General features: G+C 38.6%; 1 protein-coding gene across 4 annotated transcripts in view; it reads right to left on the bottom strand.

Moving 5' to 3' along the window:
- Positions 1–23,352, bottom strand: part of DGKI (diacylglycerol kinase iota) — a 221,469-nt gene that overhangs the window by 107,268 nt on the left and 90,849 nt on the right. The window contains exons 3-10 of one of the 4 annotated variants that reach the window (XM_065038789.1): positions 20,586–20,681; positions 17,182–17,256; positions 14,720–14,776; positions 13,432–13,497; positions 7,774–7,845; positions 7,008–7,109; positions 1,199–1,294; positions 823–897 (exon numbers count right to left, since the gene is read on the bottom strand). In XM_065038789.1, the coding sequence (XP_064894861.1) occupies positions 823–897; positions 1,199–1,294; positions 7,008–7,109; positions 7,774–7,845; positions 13,432–13,497; positions 14,720–14,776; positions 17,182–17,256; positions 20,586–20,681 (639 nt within the window). Of the gene's footprint in view, positions 1–822; positions 898–1,198; positions 1,295–6,992; positions 7,110–7,773; positions 7,846–13,431; positions 13,498–14,719; positions 14,777–17,181; positions 17,257–20,585; positions 20,682–23,352 lie in introns of all 4 variants that reach the window. The other 3 variants (XM_065038782.1, XM_065038799.1, XM_065038810.1) reach the window with 3 other exon arrangements.

Raw genomic sequence — 23,352 nt, 5'->3', positions numbered from 1 at the left:
AGACCAGTTGTATCAGCACTTAGTGGCAGATGATCTGCTCTTGAATTCTTGTCACAGGTCAAACAAGGCATGTCAATGAGGAAGCTATTTATGTCCCTACACCTGCAGGACACCAGAGATCCCAGTAGTGAGGGCACTCTCCTGGGCTGTGGCAAACACAGATTCAAGTTACTGGTCTGCAGTTCTCCCACTAGCCAAGTGAGGACCTCCCTCACCCTCAATCTATGAGGCTGTTTTTCATCTCTATAACTAATTCACTAGGCAAGGTCTGAAAATGAGATCTTCTCTAAGCTATGTGACAAACCAAACCATCAGATCATTCATCTGTTTTCTCTCTCTGTGGACCCAATGGCAATTTTCACACAAGCAGAATATTTCCAATATGTGACCTTCTGAGGGAGATACATTTAAGTTGGACTAGCCCTTCGCACCAGTGCTCTCACCATGGATTTCACAACTCAGTTTCACACCCATGCTCTGCCTAGTGGAAACCAAGGCTCTGGGCTGAGTCTCTTACATCTCATGGGAACACTGTTACATTAAGCTGCTGGTCTTTATGGAGTCTGGTATGTTGTTTCTTGAAAAATAAACTTGGCAAATAAGACACTTCTCATACAAGTTTTATCAAAACTGATCTCTCCCTACAATTCATTCAATAATGTGGAATTTTCAAGAGGGAGTTTGGGAAGGGGACAGTGAGGGGAAGCAAACAAACCTGCAGTAAAAAAAAAAAAAAAAAAAAAAAAAAAAAAATCACTTTAAAGTTTGCACTTAAAGATTTAAACAAAAGGAGTCTGACTTCAAATGCACTTGAATACCTACTTCATTGCCTCTTTTGCTAGCTTTTCTTTTAAAAGATGTCCTCTTCTTCCGCCGTGTTGAATTCTTTAATGAGTTCTATATCAAAAGAAAAAAGAATACATGAAAAGCAAAACAAAATTTAGAAGACAGGCACAGAGAGAGCCCCTTTACGAAGCTCTTCCATGCATGTCCACTTGGAGAATGGTAAGAGTATCTGGCACATGCTCAAGATTTAAATCACATGCGCTGCATGCTTTACACTTCCACACCACCGTTTATGGAGAAAGCCACACACGGAGACCAGACTGGTGCTTTGGAACTGGAAACTTTCCCACGCTGTGAAGGGGGGAAAAAGATCTGATGCTCCCATAGACTCACATAACACCACATGTTGTACCTGCCAACCCTCCCAATAGGGGTAGGAGACGCCCGTTTCCCCTTCGGGGCTCCAGTCTCCTGCCCAATCAGGCTCGTCTCCTGGTATGGAGACCACCTGCATAAAGATGTAATAAAAAACATGATGAATGAGATTTTTTCATGTTTTTTTTTTTAGGAAAGAAAACAACAAGTTTTAGCTCTGGCAACCATTATGACTCAACATGACATAGGCCATCATGGCGTATGATGCTGGCACTGTGGATTCAGTTCCAGTCTATCAAGAAACTTGATTAATCATCTGATAAGGAACAAACTGAATTGTTAATATTTAAGTATTTGGTGAGGGGGGTGTTTGTGGAGTTTTTGTTTGCTTTGTTTTTAAATAAAAATATCCCTCAACTATATGGAAAAAAACCCCACAAAACTGCTTGTATTTTTGCAGCAATTACTAAGGTAGAACTTGCATCAAAGATATTCTCCAGATTGGCAAGAGCCTGCTCAGTGATACTGAACCACAAAGGTTTTCTGATGTGATAAGAACAGCCCATAAAGGCGAATTCTATTTTATTATTATTATTATTATTATTATTATTATTATTATTATTATTATTATTTTAATTAGGTAACTGAAGTCATACTTGCATGAAACCCTAACCTTTTTCATATGATTGGAATTTTGTATTGTAGGAAATACTGTAAATATTTTCTCAGTATTTCAATTCTTAATTTAGCTGTCACCAGGAAATAAAGTAACACAAGGAGTTAGAAGAGAGTTCATTGATTTTCTTCTGGCTTCAAGAGGGGAGCAAGATCCAAAAGTTCATTTTTGTGGTGACTTTATTCAAAAGCATATCACTAGTTAAAAAAAGTTAATGACCAGAGCCCATCAAATCTGTAAGCAGTGATGTCTGTCCTTAATCCTGCTTGCTAACCAACATTAACTAGAAAAGCTAAGACTCTGTTCAGTCCCTTACAAACACTTCCAGAATTTCAAGACTTCAGTACAACACAGTAGATACGGAAGCTAATGTTTCCACATCTCTGAGAAGAAAAACTAACAGCTATCTAACTCAAATACCTAAAGACACTCCTTTTTCATTCAGACCAAGAGAAGCCTGCTGTATGGCATGAGGTCCCAAGCTTTTTGTCACTTCTCAACATTCCTTGTGGACATATAGCACATAGTTATGCCTCGTTGCTTACTGAAAATATTGAAGACGAGACAGCTCTGTGGAGCAGCTACAGGATATTTGTCCTTTTAGCTCATATTTTGAGAAATCATCCAAAATGTTCATAGTCTTCTCTAGTCTGGTACTATGTGATCTTGAAAGCTTAATAAACCACAAAGACTGTGCTAACTAAGAAGAGCATTAGCAATATCATCTCTATGGTCTTTCATTGCTCACCCTCAAGATTCAGATTGATTGTAGACAAAAGTATTTACATCAGTAGAAAGATATGGGACATTACTCTCAAAGGTGCCTTCCTTGGAGGCCTTAGCCTAGTTCCTCAGCCACTCTGTACTGAAGGATTCTCCCTGGAGTGGGGCAAAATACATGAGAGAGCAAGGAGACTGAGTCTATCCAAAGTCTTGCCAGTGGTCTCCTGAAAGGCCAAGGATATATCAAAGCTTTTCCCTGTGCCTCAGTACTTCCAGGTGTAAAATTCATAATACTTATCCAATGGTAAAGTGCAGTGAATTCTGCTGACAAATTGTAGTCTGTAACTCCAGTTAGGTGTTTACACTAGACAAGTACTTAACTGTACCTCTGGAAGAACTGTACTTTTTATTCTACCTCCTCAATGGATACACCTAAGCCCAGTAAAATTCTCCTGCAAAGGGCCAGGACAGTTCAGTAAAATCCTGACTAACTTCAAAAAAAAAAAAAAAAAGAAAATCATAAAGAATGTTTAAAAGTAGTTTTCATTAAATCCCATTATAACATCTCTTTTCTTGCCTAAGGGCAGGGTGGAAAGAGAAACTCTATTAGACAGTTTTAGTCTAAGCCTCCATTCATTATTATAACTTTGTTCATGTCCACACTTTAAAAAGGTAATAAAATACACTACAATACAACTATGTTGCTTCACATTTTTTTGAATGTGCCTACACCTATAGTGTTAAGAGAACATAAAGCTTCACTGTGATGATTGCAACTGCATGTCATAGCAGATGAAAGGCAAAAAGCTGATTAAACATGTGCACGCTGTCTTTGCAAAGTAATAACAGCCAAGCATAATCATCAGTCCTTGCACATTAAACTGAAGAAATGGATGTGTAGTGCCTTGTCCACATAACAAGGTGATAGGTATTTTGTAAGATTATAGTGTTATTCAGTGAAGTACCTGATAGCAAACCGTACCTTTAAATGGGCACCATATGTGAATCCTAACTTGCCTCTGGAAAAGATATCTCTCCTTTATGGATATCAGTTTCACCATCTTAAAGAGAGATTTTTTTATCATTGCATAGTCATTATAGCTCTAAGCAAGCTTAGCTAGACAAACAGAAGTATTTGAGTCCTTCTTGTATGGTGTTGGGTCATGTGAGTGCCACAGACCCTCTCAAGTAAATCAAATGGAAGTTTCAACCCTTTCCTTTATGTTTCAAGCTTCATTTTAAAAGGCTTTTAGCATGCTGGGCTTCAAATGACCTAAATAATGAACAGCTTCTGGGAAGGTCAATCCTGACCATCTTGTGGTTGTTCACAAACCACAATCAGACACACCAGCTGTAGTCTGCAGTTGAGGAAATCAAGAAATAAGACCAGAAGTAGAAATAGCCTCTAGCGGTTTTTCAAGGTCCTCAAAGGAGGAGGAGGAGGAGAAGAAAACACCATATTTACTCACCCTGAACAGAAAAAAAAAAAAAAAAAAAAAAAAGTAATTTTACAGTTACTGCCTTTGCTTTCGCAAACAGAAGGCAGACTCTCCTTATTATCTACTTTTTTCCCACAACGTAAGCATGGCAAGTCCATTCCTAGAGCTAACACCATCTGGGCTACTAAACCTCACCTTTACCAATTACCACCACTCAACAGGGGTGACCTGCATTCACAAACTAGAAGATGGAATTAATTTGTACCCTAGGAAATCAGACCTGGTATCAAAGTGATGCTAACACAATAAACACTGGAAATCAGTAACGAAGTTGCAAAAATTGGCTCAAATTATGAGTAAATGGAATAGGTACTGGGAGTTTTCCATTTATGTAAATGCGTCATTACATACAGGGCTACCACCAATCCCAAAGCTGTTTGAACCATTCTTTGTATTTTTCATGTTGCAACAAATTTCTTGCAAGAAACAAAAGCTACCCATTTCGAATGTAGGTTGTCAGCAGAGATTTGCCTTTAACCAATTACACTATTATACTTCACTACCACAACATTGATGGTAATCAGAAGTGGAGTGTGCTCTTTATTCAAGCCCAATATTTGAAAGGTGGTGACCCACATTGTATAAAATAAGCATGGAAAACTATTTTTGTAGCAATAAAAATTTTAAAACAAGGCAAGGTTTTGCTACAAAAACATATCTTATTTGCTAAAAAAGAAACAACCAACAAACAGGATGAAGGCACCACTAAAATCAGTTTCATATGAGTAGGGAATTCAGTTCAGGAGTTGTCTGTGATCAATGCAATTAGTTAATTAGAGCTGAGGAAATATTTTGTAACAAAAAGGCTTCTAGCCAAATTTATTCTGATTATGGAATATGTAAAAAACAGATTGGTGGTTACACATTTATTTACTATCTGAATTTACAAGAATTTGTGAATATTGTGTTTGTACTCTGTGGACTGAATGCAATTATTTCATAGTGTTTAGCAAACATGCATATAGAGTAAAGAGGGTCATAATACACAGAAGCAGAGCTGGCCAGAAACAGCAGGAGAAGAGGAAATATTTCCTAATAACAAATAAGAAAACAAGACTCCTGCCAAAAAAATGAAGACATCTGAAAGATGCATTAATATTTTCTACAGCAATAAGGATGCATTCCCTGGAACTAATACTGCAATGGGTGCTTTTAAAAAGTTTCATGGAAATATGCTCATTATCTCTGCTAAGTATCATTTTGATCTATCTAATGCTTCAATTACCCAATATAAGGTTTTTGAATGTGGCTGACCATGAATTTCAAGGACCTGAGATGTCAGGGAGAGGGAATATTGGCTTGAAGAACTTCCTCTCCACTCATGACTCAGGCACACAAAGCTAACAGATATTTTCTTTTGATTTAATTTTTTAAATCTTCATTTAAAAGCATTTTCCCATTAAATATAATTAATTAGGTTTTTTAAATTTATTTGAACTTTTCTGAAAAAATAATGGACAAGTAAGAAAATCTTCCTAAAATATTACAAGGAGGGTACCTTGTTTCGGCCAAATGCCAAACCAAGAAGAAAATTACAGATGTCTTTTTTTTTCTTTTTAACTAAAAATTAAAAAGATCAAAGAAAGGCTTCTTTTAGTAAGGTCAGCTATGGATGTGTTTATCAAATAACACATAGGTGCTGAAAATTAACCAACAAGATTAAGTGCCCGCAGAGGATTCAAATATAATCTTCAACAAAAGAGGAAAAAAAGATTTATCTGGAGGAGGCTGGAGTAAAAGTAACAGAGAAAGAAGAGTGTGGGTTACAAATACAAATGCCAAAGAAATCTCTTTCTCAGAGTAGAGGTGTCTAGGAACCTGGTCTATTCTCTCTAGAGGTCTCTCTGGTTGACTTTTTGATAATATGTATATTCCCCATTTCTCCTCCTTGTCTTTAATATCCACCTTGTTAGAAATGCTGCTTATGCACAAATTTAACAGTCCATTTGCCTAGATTGGAACTAAAAACTGAGCAGCATGAAAACTTCGAACTTTTTCCAGATTGACGGAACTTATTTTGTCTCAGTACTTTGCCTGGACCTAACTTCTCATCTTCTTGTTGACAACCAGGACACAAAGCCAGAAAGCCCTGGCTCACACATAAACATTTAAAAAAGGAAACACACAAAACAAAACAAGCAAACACACACAGAAACCAATCAAACAAAAAACTTGTATCAGTCCTTCTGAAATAGAACTTCTACCAGCATTTCTGTCTCCCTGATATGTTTAGTGTTTGTTTTTGTCTGTTTCTTTCAGTTCAACCTGGAGTGAAAACAGACTTTCAAATAAAAAACAAAATGAAACAAAACCTTCTTGCATGGTGAGAATCCCCTTTTAATTTTTGGCCAGCTCTCTTTTGGATACCTTTTCTCCCTGTTGTGCTCACCAGTGAATTATCCTCTCTAAGACATATCACATCCATTATAAATGCTTCAAAGTATAATGCTTGTTACCTGCAATTAAATGAGCATGTGGGCTTACTGCTTACATACAGCAAGCCCTGATGTAAATAAGAGATGATTGTTCAGTTGTCCATCATTGGCAAATTCAGAGGGGATGCCAGTTCAGCCACAGCCAAACCCTACTGCAGTTCAAGTGAACATCTGTCAAGAGTTTTTCCCTGTATTTGCTCAGCTCTATTTAATGAAACATGCTGGACTGCAGTATGCTCATTGAACTCACACTTACAGGAGCAAATCTCAGCTGGATTTGCTCAGAACAAAAGTCATATTTGATATTAATCATCCCAAACAGGAAAATCTACTGAAGGGCTTGATGGAGGGGCAGGAGGATACAGGTTCATAATCACCATGGATGTATGCTGGGTTTCAGGGATAGAGGCAGGGTTGAACAAGCATGCCTTAGTGAAGGGGTACCAAGTGGTGAAGCCAGCCATACAGCTTCAGAAACAGACATCAGCATGCAGTTACCTGAGGTTTCTTCACCTTAATGATCCAAGTGGGAGGCACAATGACAGCAGCATGAGCCCCCAGGGAACATGGTTCTTCAATGTGATGCAGCATGAAACAGGTGACTTTATTATGAAACTGGAAGTGAAGAAAACAGTAGAGTCAATAATGAGGCCAAGAAAAACAAAAGGGAAGCACGGAGAAGATGGAGGGAGTGATGGTACAAAGACTGGAGCAATGTTCTCAGCTCCACTATCTTCAAGTCCTTCAAATGGTGGAGTTTATAACTAAAGAACACTTTCCCTAGTCATGTCTTCTTACAAAAACAAACCAAAAAACACAACAAGAACAACAACAACAAAAAAGAAAAACACACAAAAAAGCCAAAGTACACAACACCAACACCTCTCACCCCCCAAAAAAATCCACAAAAACAAACAAAACAAACAAACAAACCCCAACACACCAGTCACTCCTACTTAAAGACAGATCATAGACTGAAGACCGCAACCTAGTTTGATGGAACTGTATGTATTAATAGCCCTTTAGCTCCCTAAGTTAGCAGGAGCAGGGTGTTGATGAGAGGTAGGCAGTGATTACATTGTATAGCAAAACTCTTCTCCTAAAGAACTCATGTCAGCCAGGTGAAGTTAAAGTGTCTTTGAATGAAAGGAACAGAAATGGAAAACCTGGGGGTGATTCACAAAGAGGGAACCCCAAGACAGGAAAACCAAAAATTGATGGTGGCAGTGTGGCCAATCAGTGAAACTGCTACCTGTCTCCCTAGGTATTGTCCACTTACCGCCAGCTTGCACCAGGAACAACTGATGGCCACAATCTCTTTACTATGAAAGGAGAATTTCTGCTGAAAGCCCTAGAAGAAACAGGAAAAAAAGTATTAAATTCCTCCTGACTGCAAGAAAATTTGCACTCTTAACTCTTGCCAGGTAACTGTGCTAGACTAAATCAGCAGTGCAGTCAGATATACTGGTTCAGCCTCAAAGCTCTTAGATGTAAAACAGATTTTGGAAGGTTAAAATAGCGACAGGATTCGTAGTGAAGGTTCTTCAACTAGGGTATTTTCACATACACGGTTTAAATACACTTCTCAAGTTTTATGTGTTTGCTTTAATGTTGTAGGTAACAGGAAAGGGAGAAGGAGAAGTAATGCCTATTTCAATAGATTTCTGCAGACCTAAGATTTGAATTTTCTGTTGAACAGAATATTCTCTCATTGCAGTCTTTTTGCTCTAAATATAAACAAGTAGGTTTGATGGGGGTTTTGTTGTTGTGTTTGTGTGTTTGTTTGTGTTTTCTAATACAAATCAACTACAATCTGTGTGGAAATGTTCTGATTGGGAAATTAAGTTTATTGTTTTATTGAGCTGACTCAAATAAAAATATTTTTTACTACGTTCAAAACACAAAGATTGTCTGATTTAGATCAAACAGATATAAAACAAAGTATTTCTGTATAGTTTTAAAGAGAAAAGAAAACACCATTAGTAGCAAATATATTTTATTCTCACAGAGAAGAGTTTCATTTTGTAGAATGTAATTTCAGCAAACATACCATTTTGCTCTCAATTCTAAAGCTTGAAAAGACCATGGGGCCATCTACACTCTTCTTGCATTTAACACAGGCAAGAAAGGGTAACCAGGGTTAGAACTCAATTAAAATTCCTTTTAGCCAGAGAAATAATTTATTTAGGTTGATGGCTGCAGAGACAGAAAGTCCAGCATTCCACTGAACTGTTTGTCACAGTCACCTTTGCTGCTTAGATTTATTTCAGATTCCCAGTTGTCTAGATGTTTTATTCATTGACTTCCATCAAGCCTCGCTACTACCTTAAACCACCCCTCACCACACAGAATTTTCTATTTGGAAGTCTCTATACCAAGTCATGAACTTGTGAGCAGGTTTTCTTTCTGACAATCTTACTTTTAGCTAAATCTACGTGCTGAGCAATGCCCAAGATACAGTACAAAGATACAAAAATCTGATTTAGTAACACCTAACTGGTCATTGCTTCACTGCTTCTATAATTAAGTTCCTTCTCATCCTAGCTGCTGTGGAAAGGAAGAGGAAGATGAACACCTGCAGGAAAAAAGCGCTTATTAGTGCTCAGTACAATGATAATGTCAAGCACACCAAGAAGGAGAATTAGATGAATGACCAAAAACTTGGTCTTAAGTAAGGGATTGAGCCACAAACTGTCCATACATGGTGGCTGAAGAAAATTGTACCAATACTGTGAAGAGGAGGAGGATCCATCTGTCTGCCCACCATACCGAAGTGCACATTGCAGCTATTTCTCGAGGTATCCCAGTATGTATTCAAACCAGCTTGCTGGATGGACCACACCACCAGTTAAGCCCTACTCCTAAGGAGGCTTGTGTCACCTCTGCTTAGATTTTTTTTTTAAATCTTTCCCCTAATGCCTTGTTGTTTATATTCAGAGAAATCCAGAGAGTAGATTCTTTATAATGATGGTAATTTTGTATATTCAGGTTTAGTAACAAAACATGGTCAAATGGCTTCACAGAGACAAGGTGGCCAGCTGCTTCTCAATGGGCAGATCTAGTCTGCCATTCAGTGTGGGCACAAGCACAGAGTGACAGTACATATGATATGAGTGCTGAAGTGGAGGTTTGACACTGGACAAAATACTCTAGTCACAGAATCACAGAATCAACTGGGTTGGAAAAGACCTCAGAGATCATCGAGTCCAACCCTTGGTCCAACTCTAGTCCATTTACTAGATCATGGCACTAAGTGCCACGCCCAATCTCAGTTTAAAAACCTCCAGGGATGGCGAGTCCACCACCTCCCTGGGCAGGCCATTCCGATGCCTGACCACTCTCTCTGTAAAGAATTTATTTCTAATATCCAGCCTAAATTTCCCCTGGCAGAGTTTAAGCCCATGCCCCCTTGTCCTATTGTTAACTGCCTGGGAGAAGAGACCAATCCCCACCTGGCTATAACTTCCCTTCAGGTAGTTATAGAGAGTGATGAGGTCACCTCTAAGTCTCCTCTTCTCTAGACTAAACAACCCCAGCTCCCTCAGCCTCTCCCCATAGGTCTTGTGCTCAAGTCCCTTCACCAGTCGTGTTGCTCTTCTCTGGACCCGATCCAGCACTTCAATGTCTTTCCTGAACTGAGGGGCCCAGAACTGAACACAATACTCCAGGTGTGGCCTCACCAATGCAGAGTACAGGGGAAGGATCACTTCCCTTGTCCTGCTGACCACGCTATTTTTGATACAGGACAGGATACCATTGGCCTTCTTGGCCACCTGGGCACACTGATGGCTCATGTTGAGCTTCCTGTCAATTAGTACCCCCAGGTCCCTTTCTGTCTGACTGCTCTCCAGCCACTCTGCGCCCAGCCTGTAGCGCTGCAGGGGGTTGTTGTGACCAAAGTGCAGCACCCGGCACTTGGCCTTGTTGAACTTCATCCCATTGGAATCAGCCCATTTTTCCAGTCTATCCAGGTCCCTCTGCAGAGCCCTCCTGCCCTCCAGCAGGTCGACACTCCCTCCCAACTTGGTGTCATCAGCAAATTTGCTGATGATGGTCTCAATCCCCTCATCTAAATCGTCAATAAAAATGTTAAACAGACTGGACCCAACACTGACCCCTGGGGAACACCACTAGTGACTGGCCACCAGCTGGATGCAGCCCCATTCACCAGCACTCTCTGGGCCCGGCCCTCCAGCCAGTTCTTAACCCAGCGTAGAGTACACTTGTCCAAGCCATGGGCTACCAGCTTTTGCAAGAGTATATTATGGGAGACAGTGTCAAAGGCCTTGCTGAAGTCCAGATAGACCACATCCACGGCTTTCCCCTCATCCACCAGGTGAGTCACCTGATCATAAAAGGAGACCAAGTTGGTCAGACAGGACCTGCCCCTGTCTCATTCACTTAGACTAGTGCTGCTTAATGTTTCTCACATATATTACTCTTTCTTGTCCCAATGTGTGTTAAAAAAATATTTCAGTCCCTCATAGCCATGAAATGTTTTGGTTTGTTTCGCTTTGTAACAACCAGGGGAGAAATTATTCTCTCCAAAAACCTCCACTAACAAAGCCTAAAATTCAGTACATTAATTGCACAGCCCATCAGCACTGTATTTTAAACATATGGACTGAGCAGCTTGTCTGGTTCTGGGTGGACCATTTTTCACTTATTCAGTAAGCCATTTGGCTTTTAGGGAGTCATTAGAGCAAATGATACAGCAATAAAAACATATTAATGATAAGTAGCAATAAAACACCACTTTTCTTCCTCAAATTGCTTTACAAATGTGAGCTAATTCTTCCTAGGGATACATGTTTGAGGAATGATAGCAATTATTTGAAAGCTAGATTTACAAATAAAGGAACTGATGAAATAAAATGATGCACTGCAGGTCACAGTCAGATTTTATGAGACTATCAGACTGAAACACTGAAGACCCCATATTCCACCAGAAATCATCTCTTCTGCTTTTTCTCAATGAGAAGGAAAACTGAAATTCAGCTATTTCCTGGGCCATACAAAATTTAGAAACTTTAAGGATAGAAAATTTCACCTTTGTGGTAATGTCAACCTAATGGTACTTGATTAGCCCTGATCCACTGGCACCCAATTCCCTTCCCTGACGCCAATTTCTGCATATAGCATTTTTTCAGTACTTCAAGTGAAATCACTCCTGGGAGGAAGAAGAGAAGAAAACTGAAGCCTAGATAAGACTATGTAAGTTGTATCTGTGCTAGCAAGTAATGTGTTACAGTGGGCACACAGGCTCTGCTGATCTCTTCTTCCAAGTAACAAGCAACAGGACAAGAGGAGATAGCCTCAGGTTGTGCCAGGGGAGGTTTAAATTGGATGTTAGGAAGAAGTTTCTTTACCAAGAGAGCTGCGAAATTGTAGAACAGGCTGCCCAGGGAAGTGCTTGAGTCACCATCCCTGGAAGTGTTTAAAAGATGTATAGATGCGGTGCTTAGGGACATGGTTTAGTGGTGGACTTGGCAGTGTTAGGCTAATGGTTTGTACTCTATGATCTTAAAGGTCTTTTCCAACATAAACGATTCGATGATTCTACTTAGGACACTATAAAGAAGGATTTTCAGAGAATTTTACTTTGAACTAGCTGGAGTCTTGTCCTGTGGACTGAATGCCCATTAGTAGCTGCAGAGTTAACTTTTCAGTGAAGTTCAATGCATGACAAGACAATATAAAAGATGGTTCTCACTCACAAGTATAAGAAACTTAACAGCAGAGCATGAGACAGACAAGTATTTTGCTATAATAGGCAATTGCTTGGACAATAAATATAATAAGATTTTTTTTGTTATGATTTTCCCTAATCCTTCCTGTTTCTTGACAAAAAAATAACTCTACTACAATACAGCTGTGTTACTCTCAACTGAGTGTTTCTTATTTAAGGGTAAAAATGTGATTTCCTCTGGACTTCTCCACATCAGTTGTGACTGACAGGAATTTTAGGATGGACTGGTCATGTTGCCCAAATGAATGTCCACAGTACAGGTTTTAATACGATAGGTAGTAATTATACCCATTGCAAAATCAACTCCTAATGCCAAAAGGACAGAGGAGGAAGGCAGTATCACTGCAGAATCATACCACAAGAATGTTGCATGGAATGTGCCTTGCTGCACTGTTCCCACGCTACTTGCTACAAAAGGGTATCACATTTTTACTGCATGCCTTGTTGCAGCTTGTAGCTGATGATCTACATCAGTATCCAGATACAAATCCGATTTTCCTCTTAGTGCTCTGCCACGGAGATGAGACACAGTCTTTCTTACTAGTTGATGTTAAGAAGAAGGAAAAGGTATAATACAGTGCTAGAGAAAGGAAATCAAACTCCTGTATTAATGTAATTTTTAAATATCTCTCAACAGACTTCAGGGGTTCATAATATTTCAGATGGAAAGCCTTCAGTAGCTAAGGTATTTCTTACCTCCTCTTATAGCATTTTAGAATTCAACTTTTACAGCCTATGCAGCAGAGGAAATATGAAACAGTCTCACAAATCTTAGAGTTTGCCAGGGCATAATGAAAGCAATAGCCTTTTTTTTTTTTTCCAGAAGCCTGAAAAAAATAGGCCATCACAATTTTGGCACAGAGGATAGTATTACAAGAACACCATATTGACATGAGATTTGCTTAATGAAGAAGCTCAAGAAGCCACAGCTTTCCTCCTAATTTTAAGCAGGCAGTACAGTACAGTGTCCCAGGACAAGTGGGGTACTCATTCCTGTGGATGCAGCTGCCTTTTCTCTCTCCACATGGGAATCAAGGCTGTTACCATTCAACATATTAGGCATGTCATTAGCCCTTAAGAGAGGCCAAGTGCTTAGGGTGAAAGAACTTCAGTGACTAGAAGGAGCTACTGGCTACCCTGAATTCCTAAGCACCCAGTGTTGTGATTGTGCTGCACTGGAAATCTCACCTTTCCACACTGCTTACATTTCCCCTCCTGCCTCCGCCTGTGCACCCAGTGATGTCGGACAAAGTTCTGCAAAAGAAGGACAAAAAGGTATGTTACAGGACATAATGGCAGCTTGCACTCAACAGTACCATCTGTGTGAAGTTGGTTTACAGACACCAAAAGGAAGGTCCCTTCAGCCAATGCAATAATTTCTGGAGCAAAAGGCAGCAGTCCCCACAGGAAACCGCAGGCACAACCAAAACTGGAGGAAGAATAAGGACAAGATAGTGTTCTTCATCTGTGTTGAAATGCAGTCACAATTACTCTCACAGTACTCTTCTATGAAAAGACAAAAGTTCATTACATGACACAGAGATAACCATCACCTAAATACAGAGCACAGAAGTACCCAAACACCGCTGTCTACAGCCACAGTGGGGGGCCCTGATCTATTCTGCTCAGAAACACAGGCTTATAACACAAAAAATCACAAGTTAATAGAGGAGAAGGGAAGAAGGGCAGGAAGGAGCAGTCATTGAAGTAGTCTAGTCTGTTCTTCCTCTTTGGATGACTTACACCCTGGATGGCAGCAAGAGGTGGGAAGGTGAACAGAACTGTTGCCCCTGCTTCTGTGCAGGCAAGGGGGTTACACTGTTGTATCAGCCAACATTGGACTGTCAGTGTGGCAAGGAACTGAGCTAGCTCTGATAAGAGCAAGTTGGCCACCAAATCAGCTGCAAAAGCTAAGAGGTGTTTTTGAAATGCTGGTTTCTAACTACGCATGACAAATATATAACTACATCAATAATAACAATAAATCCCCATCACCTTCAAAGGAACTGACTTCATAAAGTAGCTGGAGGAAAATCATGAGGCTTTTGAATGTTTGGTTTTGTTTGTTTGGGTTAAAAAAATAAACACCACAAACACAAACCTTAGGGCACTAGAGACACTTCTAAAAAAAAATAAGAGAGAGGAAAGCATAAGGAGAGTGAAATAGAGGGAAAAAATAATTCAAAGATCAAGAAAAAAAGAAATGTTAGTCCTCCCCGAAAACAAAAAAAAAAAATACAAAATAGCTGAATAAACAGGAAGAGAGACAACAGAAAGATGAAGTTATTTCTGTCATTGTAAGTAATGGGGTGCTTCAGCTAGAATTCATTTTACATTTGTTCTGGAGACGAGAACATGTCCCATGGGGAACCAATACTCTGGCTAAGACTCCTCTGAATCTAAAACCACTGCCGCAGCTCCACACAAGCTCCACACAAATCAAATGAAAAGCAATCATCATCTGTCCATTACTTACTTCTCTTGGAGATCTGGAGCCACCTTCTCGGAAAGTCGGTTTGCAGCGAAAATTAATCTGGCATTAAAATAAATCTGTTAGAACTGAAAGTGAACTGACAGAGAATTTTTTCCAATATGTTGATCTAGGCCAGAATTCCAAAATATTTATAATCTACTAAAATATTAGCTTTACTAGATGAAGAAAGTAACTTAGGCAGATGCCAGAAAACCTCTTTTCATATGCCATAGTAATTCTCCTTGCTAGATCTCTACACAGACCTTATCTTCACTAATGCTATTGCTGCCTGCTCAGTTCAACTATTTAAACTCTCTCCCTCTCTCTTGCCTAGAAGAAAACTGCATCTGTTTTGTTTTTTTTTCTGAAGATGATCACTTGCAAGCAAAGAAGACTTAAGATGAGGTCCCAGAGTAAACAGGAGCTGGAAACCTAACTTTGTAAGACTTTTTTGCACATCCCAGCTTTACGTCTTCATAGACAAAATCTGGAGATGGAGATATATTCACATGAAGAGCTGTGCCAATTACCCTAAATTTGTATCTTCTGCTTAGATCAAGCTGCCATTATCCACCTCCCAAACCACAAACCATTTGGGGAGCATTGTACTGCCTCATGCAGTGGAGTTGCCTCCTTCAGATGGGAGAGGAAAAACAGAAAGAGGACAACAAGAGCTGCTGTGAATGGAAAACATTTTTAGGGAGATGAAGAGAAAAAGCATTTAACAACAAGGGAGTTATATAAGGAAAAAAAAAAAAAAATCTTTTGAGAAAATGAAACCAACAGAAATAAGAGCAGGGGGGGATGCAGAAAGAAAAGAAAAAATATACCAAAGGAGAGAAAGGCATGGGAAAAGGCTGAAGGATATGTGAAGAATGATGCACCAAGTGAAACAGATTCAAGCTTAAACTGACTATACTTCAAAGAACAAAACACTTAATGATACTGCACAGCTATGTTTTTGTTATGAAGGTTTGGGTTTCCCCAAACTTAAATAGAATCCTTCCCCTTCTCATATAAATAGTTTCTTCCATAATTTTATAATGGTCTTCAAAATAATAACTCAAGGGGGGAAAAAGAAGGAAAAAAGTAAACAAAATACTTATTACTTAAAAAAAAATGAAATGTTTAGCAATATTAGTCTCTCATTGCTCTTCACCTGGAATTGCAATTTGTTGTTTCACTGCTAAATCACGGCAGGTTGGAAAAAAACCCTAGCTTATATTATTTTACTTACAACTTACACCTTTGCAGAGAGGGCCAAGCAGAAGACTTATGCACCAGTTTTAAACTGCACAGGGTTTAAGAGGGATGCCGACTTTATAAAGCCCTCTGCCAATAAGTGAATTTCATAGTCTCCAGAAGAGCAGAAACAAGTTCAAGAGGATGTTTTTTATCTAAGTGCTCATTTGCTCTGGCTGGCAATGCCACCAGCTCGCTGGGCTATGGAGAGTCAGCACTGCTGCTGATGAAGAAAGTCATGAAAAATTCACTGGTAACATTTTGTGCTGAAAGCATGTGCTAATGCTAATTTCACTGCGGGTAAAAGCATCGGGGGTGGAAATGGTACCTCTCCAACATGGTATTGTGGCAATCACTGTGACATTTGTCAACACAAGTCCAAATGCCTGGAAAGGAAAAAGCTCTTTCCAAAGAGTTGCTGCTATAAATTTGTTATGCGTCAACTTATTTTATGAAGAACAACATTGCAAAACATATAGAAGTGAAAATGAAGCTCTAATGAAATCAATGGGGGAATTCCTCTCGTATTTCATATCCCATCAAGAAAGAAAAGGGTGGGGGGAGATTTCTTTAACACATTACCAGTTAGGCATAATGAAGACAAATCACTGACAGGAAGACTGAAGTTAGTGCTACATATTCTGTAGATGCTTGGGGGTGATAAGGGCTCCTTGAAGGAACTGAGCAACAGGGCACAAATAGTGGTATTATAAAAGAAAAGACTGATATTTTCCAATTTAAAAAGAAGAAATTAATTTCTGAAGTTCTGAGGAGACAACAGTATAGTCTAGTAAATTCAGTGAAAAATGTTCATAGTAACATGCTGCATTGCTTGTAATAAATATAGCCGTCATACAATTAATTATGCCGAGTTTAGTTGAGGAATTTTGGAAGGTCAATTTTGTACATGACATGATAGTGCATTTTATAGCTTCAGTTTTCAGTCTAGAATTAGAGGGGAATTATTTTTTAAACATAAAAAATGTAAAAGCATTCCATGGCATTTTTTTGTTGATTTTTTAAAAATTATTATTGTTCACAGGGTTTGAAGAAATATATTTCTAAAAATAAGCTGGATTTTAAGTCAACATTTTTAACAAACATATTGTTAAAACAGCTATGAAAACCTAATTTGGCATACGGTGGTTTCCAGACTCAAACATTAGTAAAAGGATTAAATGAGTGTTGCCTGCATCAGGCTCCAGAAGATGGCAATGTCTTACCTTCTCTAACTGCTCCATGCACGCATTGTGGACCACAATCTTGCAGGCAGCACACTTCCTCCGCAGAGCAGATTTCTGCAAGAGGAAAGGGAGATGTGTGCATGGAGGTGCGCTATTCCCAGGAGGAAAAAAAATTGCTGTGGAACCAGGAGATGTTTTGTGCCTTATGCAACATGCATTTTTTTTTTCCTTTCTTGTTGCTCTCAGCTGTTCTGTATCTTGAAAATAAAGGTCTGAAGCTCTTCTAGTTAAGAATTAGACTTTGGGGAAAAGACAGAGGCACCGTACTCCAGTTTGTGAACTAGAAGTAAAATGTTCCCTTGAGGTAGCAGATAAGGCTGTTAACAGTGCAAGATCATCACTCTACAAGGGAGCAGCCTACAAAGATGATGAGCAGAACCAGTGAGAAGAGACAAAAAACCATACATGCAAATCAGAGAACTCAGAGCAGTTCAGAAAATTATGTCATTTCATGCTTATCATATAATATTTAATCTGATGGGCCTGACCATCGCCTTACAGAAAAATACCTAAGTACTTGGGTCATTTAGCAGAGAATGATAAACTTCGCACAGAATGCTGTTAAATGCTTATGAAATGTTTCAGCAGGGACAAAATTCTCAACCTAATTATGCTAGTTAGTTTTGTTAATTTCAGTAGGGCTTTTAAAATAATTTCATTGAATCCCCTGAGCCAAAGCATATAAAAGGCAAGAGAATGCATCCAGGAGAGAAAGAATATATTTACTTTTTTTTTCTCCTCTCCTTGCATATACTCAGTTTAATAAACCAGATGGAGTTAATGTTCACAGAAGTTTAATTTATAATGTTGTTCTTGAGGGACAGAAAATTTACAAACACACAGTGAGTTGAGCTTCATTCGCTTTAGATTTTTTCCTTTCAATTTATTCATGTTCATTTAAATCTCTAATAAAATATTTCTTTAGAATTTTCAATATATTGCAAATAAACTCAAGGAGAAATAGGGAACACAGCTCCTGCTCATATTATAGAATAATTATTATAATTTTACTGAGTCTCATAATTATCTGGATATATCCTAGCTCTGCATGCTCACATGTGTGTGGAGTGTTGTTCTAATGTCTCATTTAAAGAATCATGACACCATACAACAGAGAAAGCTTTCACATGTTTTGTGAGTTGTTAACTTCAAGTACATTTTTAGCCTCTGTGTTTACTAAGAGTGTGACAACATAAAGGAATCAATCCCTAAGACAAAAAACTACAAAAAGCAAACAAAGGTAATATGAGCATATTACCTTTGCCATATGAGCAGCTGTTTTTTTTAAATCTTGCTTTTAAGTTGTTCTAATTTTTGAATGCTGGTGGCATTGCAAGTAGTTATCACCAGTTATAGTGAGAGGCTAGTAAAAATTCAGACTTTTTTATTACTTCGAATTCTTTGACTTATCATGAAGTGTCAACTCCAAATTCCAGAGATTAAGACTTAATGTTCTGTATAGGCTAACATTTTATGCAAAGAGTGCAGCTACAGCTTAATTATTTCTCACTACTTCTTCATTTAAAACATTTGATCTTAAATAGTCTGCACGTGAAAGAGCTGTCAAAGACAGACACAGTATCTTCAAAAGAAACCAACTGGAAAAGCATTAGCCTTTTGACAGAGCAGGTTAAAGTAACCACAACTCAAGTGGATTTTCATTTCCATCTCTAGTTCTTAATCTAATGAAAGCCCCATACACCGTAACATGTTATAAACACAGATACCACATTCCCCAAAGGGAATCAATACGTTAATACCTATAAGTGAATGGAATCTCAGTCAGACATCAAGCAAAGGCAAGGCAATCAAGAACGGGGCAACTGCTGCTTCCTAAATACGACTCAACATCTGCAGGCCTATTGGCTGGAACAGGTTGTCACCACGTAAGATATCTCCAAACATTCCTGGATAGAAGTCTAAGTCAGTGCACCTAATTCACCAGCTACTGCAAAAAGTCCTTTCAACTCAGAGAGACACCTCCAAAGCTAATACACAGCCTTGCAAATTGTAGGTAATGTGTTACTGAATTTTCACACTATTCTCAATGAGCTAAATCGTGAGGAAGTATTTACTCAGTTTTAGAAAGGCAAGCTTCTGTTAAGAACATAATAACAGTTATACTGGGTCAGACCAAAGGTCCACTCAGCCAAATAAATCCTGTCTCCAGCTTTTGCCAAAACCCAGTGAACCTCAGGATCAATTTAAGGAAAGGGCAAACACACAATGAAGCTTCCTTTGAATATTACCCGACAATCAGCAGCCTGTTACTGTTGGAACTTTGCTTCAGCACTCTTTGTAAGCTGGCACAGACTTCCCAGGGTTGGTCTTAATATTATATGGCATAAAGCAACTAATTTGCTCGAGAAGTTACACAGGATGGATATTAAATTGGAGGTACAGAAAGCGCTAGTATTTTGGATCAAAGTGCCCCAAACACAGGGGTTAATTAGTGAATCAAAATGCTTTCATTTGGATCAAATTATCTGAGAAGGTTTTTTTAAATAAAAACAAAAAGATGGTATAGTGAAGAGTGACAGGCAGTATACACAAACACACCAGAGAAGAGGGACTTTCCTCACATTTTGCAATCTAATGGCCAGGATGCTCCTTTGCGCATTGATTCAAAGTAAGGACTTGAACACAGGATCCCCACTCTCTGTCATCAGAATTTCTAAATACCAAGAAGTTTAGGAGTTTTTGTTTGGTTTTTGTTTGTTTGTTTGCTTGTTTTCTCTTCTGCTGAAGCAGTTTATCTTAAATACTAGGTTAAGAGTTGCTGAAGTCATCTGGAAGAATTACAGTCAATAAAGAGATACACAGTGGCTTCAAGATCAGTCCAATTGAACTTTTTCATACACAGCAGAAAAGCTTCAATAGGGGAAGGCAAACCTCGAATATTCTCAAAGAGAAAGCAAACACTCAAATATGATTGCACCCATTGCTGGTGAGTGCATTCAAGAGTTTGAAAAATTCAGTTCAAATTCTTGCAGTGATTAAACCCAAAAATTTTATCAGACCTTATTCTCAGAGACCCCAGCAAGTGATATATTTCTGTACCTAAATAAAATAGGCTGCTTTCTTTGAATATTTCTGAGACATCCCAATATTTTAACCTTTTTTCCCTTACCATGTTAATAAAGCTACTTATTACATCCATTCTCACTGTGTAAGTATTCTGGGCCACTCAAAATTGTTTGGGGCTTATTTTCCAAGCAACAAAACATTTAACCAGTGGCCTTTTACCCCTTTTTGCATTCCTTTTGGAACACAAGCTTCAACAACAGCAAACAATTCAAGATCCTAAACATCTGAGTACTGTATCAGTCTGAAGTCAGGCTTGTTACCTCAGAAAGAGAGAAGAAAATCTGAAAACAACTCACTGAGAATTTTACTTGGCAGCTTTCCTCTCCCAGGTAGCAAAGGTCCCCAGAAACATTTGTCTCCAGCCACAGATGCTCTCCGTTCACAGCATTTTCCTGAAAAAAGATGACTGTTAGTCTGGTTTGTGAAATTCAGCCATGTGAGTGCAGTGAATTAAATATATATATATATATATAATTTTTCACCACAAATCTAGGGAAAAAAAAATAATGTGTTTTTCTACAACACAAGGCCATAACAGTATTATCCTGGCTGATCACCCCTGCTTAAAGGCTGCTGATGATATATCATAGAATAGTTTGTGTTGGAAGGGACCTCCAAAGTCACCTAGTCCAACCGCCCTGCCATGAGCAGGGACACCTTCAACTAGATCAAGTTTCTCAGAGCCCCATCCAGCCCAGCCTGGAATGTCTTCAGGGATGGGGCATCTACCACCTCTCCGGGCAACCTGGGACAGGGTTTCATCACACTCACTGTAAAAAAATTCTTCCTCATTGCCTGGCCTGAATCTCTCCTCTTTTAGTTTAAAAAATGAGGCGTCACCAATCAGAACCAATGTATTTTTGTGTACAGTTCAGTGAAACTTTGCCCATGTTCTTCCCACATGCTGCCTAGTTTAACTGGGAGTCTAGATTTCATTAAGCATGAGATGCACACACAATTTTTAAGAAACAGAAAATCAAGAGAGACAAAACAAAAGCATAACTACTGAAATTTTAATTGGAGGAGCCCAAAAACTTTGAGAAGTAGGCCCAGAAGTGCAAAACAACGTATTGACTATAGCTTTAGGATGGCAGGGTGGTTTAAACAAGGAAAAATGCTTTCTTTAAAATGACTGGATCAACACTGTATGCTTATGAAAATATCAACAAAATACTAAGTGGCCAGACTAAAAGTCTACCTAACATATTGACATCTGATTTTTCTTTGACAGCCTCATTTAACCCTATCTGTACCTTTATTCTTTGAAATTCTTGTTCTGAGAAAATTTGATACTAGAAAGACTACAGTTTTCACTTGATTGTAACCCTGGCTTGACAAAAAAGTTTAAGAAATCTACTGTTTGAGCAAAGTAAATAAACAGGATTTCTGTTCAGCCAGAATTAGAGCCTGATGGAAAATGCTTTGACAGTCTCTGACATTTGGTTCCCACACTGTAGAAGTCACAAATGATGACGTTTACCAAACAGATGGTGTCCGACAGCAGGATGCTCTGAAATAGCCATCTTGGTTAAAATAATTTCTTTAAAATACCAACTGACAGTTTCAAAGTGATGAAATGAGAAAGTTTCTCTTGCCATGTGGATTTCTTAGGCAACACAGAGAAGCATAAGTGGCAAAAACCTTTGCCTCACAGAGTACAAGTGCATCCAAAATAAGCAAGATCCATGCAAGTCTGCACATAGTGCTCACTTCAAATAAACCAAAAGAACATGTTGCGTTTTGATTTGGCTTGGTTTTTTCTCCTTTGTTTTCTTCTGGTGAGAGATCTATGGGTCCATAGGTCTTCTAACTTCATCAGAAGTATTCCCATCGATGTATTATCCCACAGCTGGATGAGAGCGAGACCAGGATTCCAGTCTGCTGCCATTAAACTCTGATTAAACATTATTTAGTGGCACACTATCCTATACCTCCATTTCTTCTCAACATTTCGTCTGTCTGTTCACCTGAACTGCAGCATTCCTATGACAGAGATTTTCTTAAACTGTACAGTACAGGGCATGATAGTATAGGTGAGGCTTTTCAGCACTTTTATAATGCCAAATAGCTTTTAAGGACTTTGACTAGTTTAAGAAAATGTTCAAGCCTTACTTAGATGGTAAATTATATAGATTATAAATTCTTTTCCTTCAAGTTTATCCTTACATAAAAGTAATTTTCTCTGGAAAGAACTATATCAGTTTTACAGCACTACATGAAAGCCTGGTCACATAATAATAATAATAATAAAATTATTATACCCGCAGTACTGCACAACATATTAACTTCCTGCCTAGTTTATGAGGAGATGGATGAGAGGACTGAAGCAGAGGATATGAGCTCATCAAAGAGAGTTTGACCTGAGCACATTCTCTGCTGACGAAACAATGCACTCAAGATTATAACTCAGAGCTAAATTTTATAGACTATAGAAGGTGGTTAGAAAAGATCAACTATGAAAGCTAAGTAAGAAAACACGTAGCTCCTGGGACATAATGTTTAATGAGGAATCAAAATTTCATTTAAAAAAATAGATTAAACACCCCTTCATTCAGATAATGTCCATATAACTTGCCATCCAGGATTTCTAAAGATAAGTGGCCTATTTCCATAACCTAGTTTAGATTAGTTGTTCCAGACTATAGCATAGATTCATGTCTTATTTTCCATCACAGTGTAAATAAAATCAGTAAGTAGTCTACAGGGATGACCTTTGTAGTTCATTCTATGATAGAGTTCTGACAAGACTAGATAATAAAAATGTAAGTAACCTGAATTGGCATAAGCAGCACACCTCCAGATACCTACTGTCGCGAACAATTTCACAGCACTGTGTGTGAAAACTCACAATTTCAGTTCCAGCACACTGACATTTAAAAAGTCTTCTTTCATCCTGAAGAGCAAAGAGTGGATATCTCCCCAAGCTGAAATGCTCTCCCTCAAAAACCTCTGCCTGTCAATTACTTTGTCTCAATAAGATCAAAGGGAATCATTTGGACTTCAATGTTTCAAATTTTACACAGCACTGTCATTTATATGATAAGACATTCTGTTGCTATTTAA

Source organism: Columba livia, chromosome 1 (genome assembly GCF_036013475.1).
Source record: "Columba livia isolate bColLiv1 breed racing homer chromosome 1, bColLiv1.pat.W.v2, whole genome shotgun sequence".
NCBI classification, from domain to species: domain Eukaryota; kingdom Metazoa; phylum Chordata; class Aves; order Columbiformes; family Columbidae; genus Columba; species Columba livia.
The sequence above is the reverse complement of the archived record's forward strand: the minus strand, read 5'-3'. Positions and strand labels throughout refer to the sequence as shown.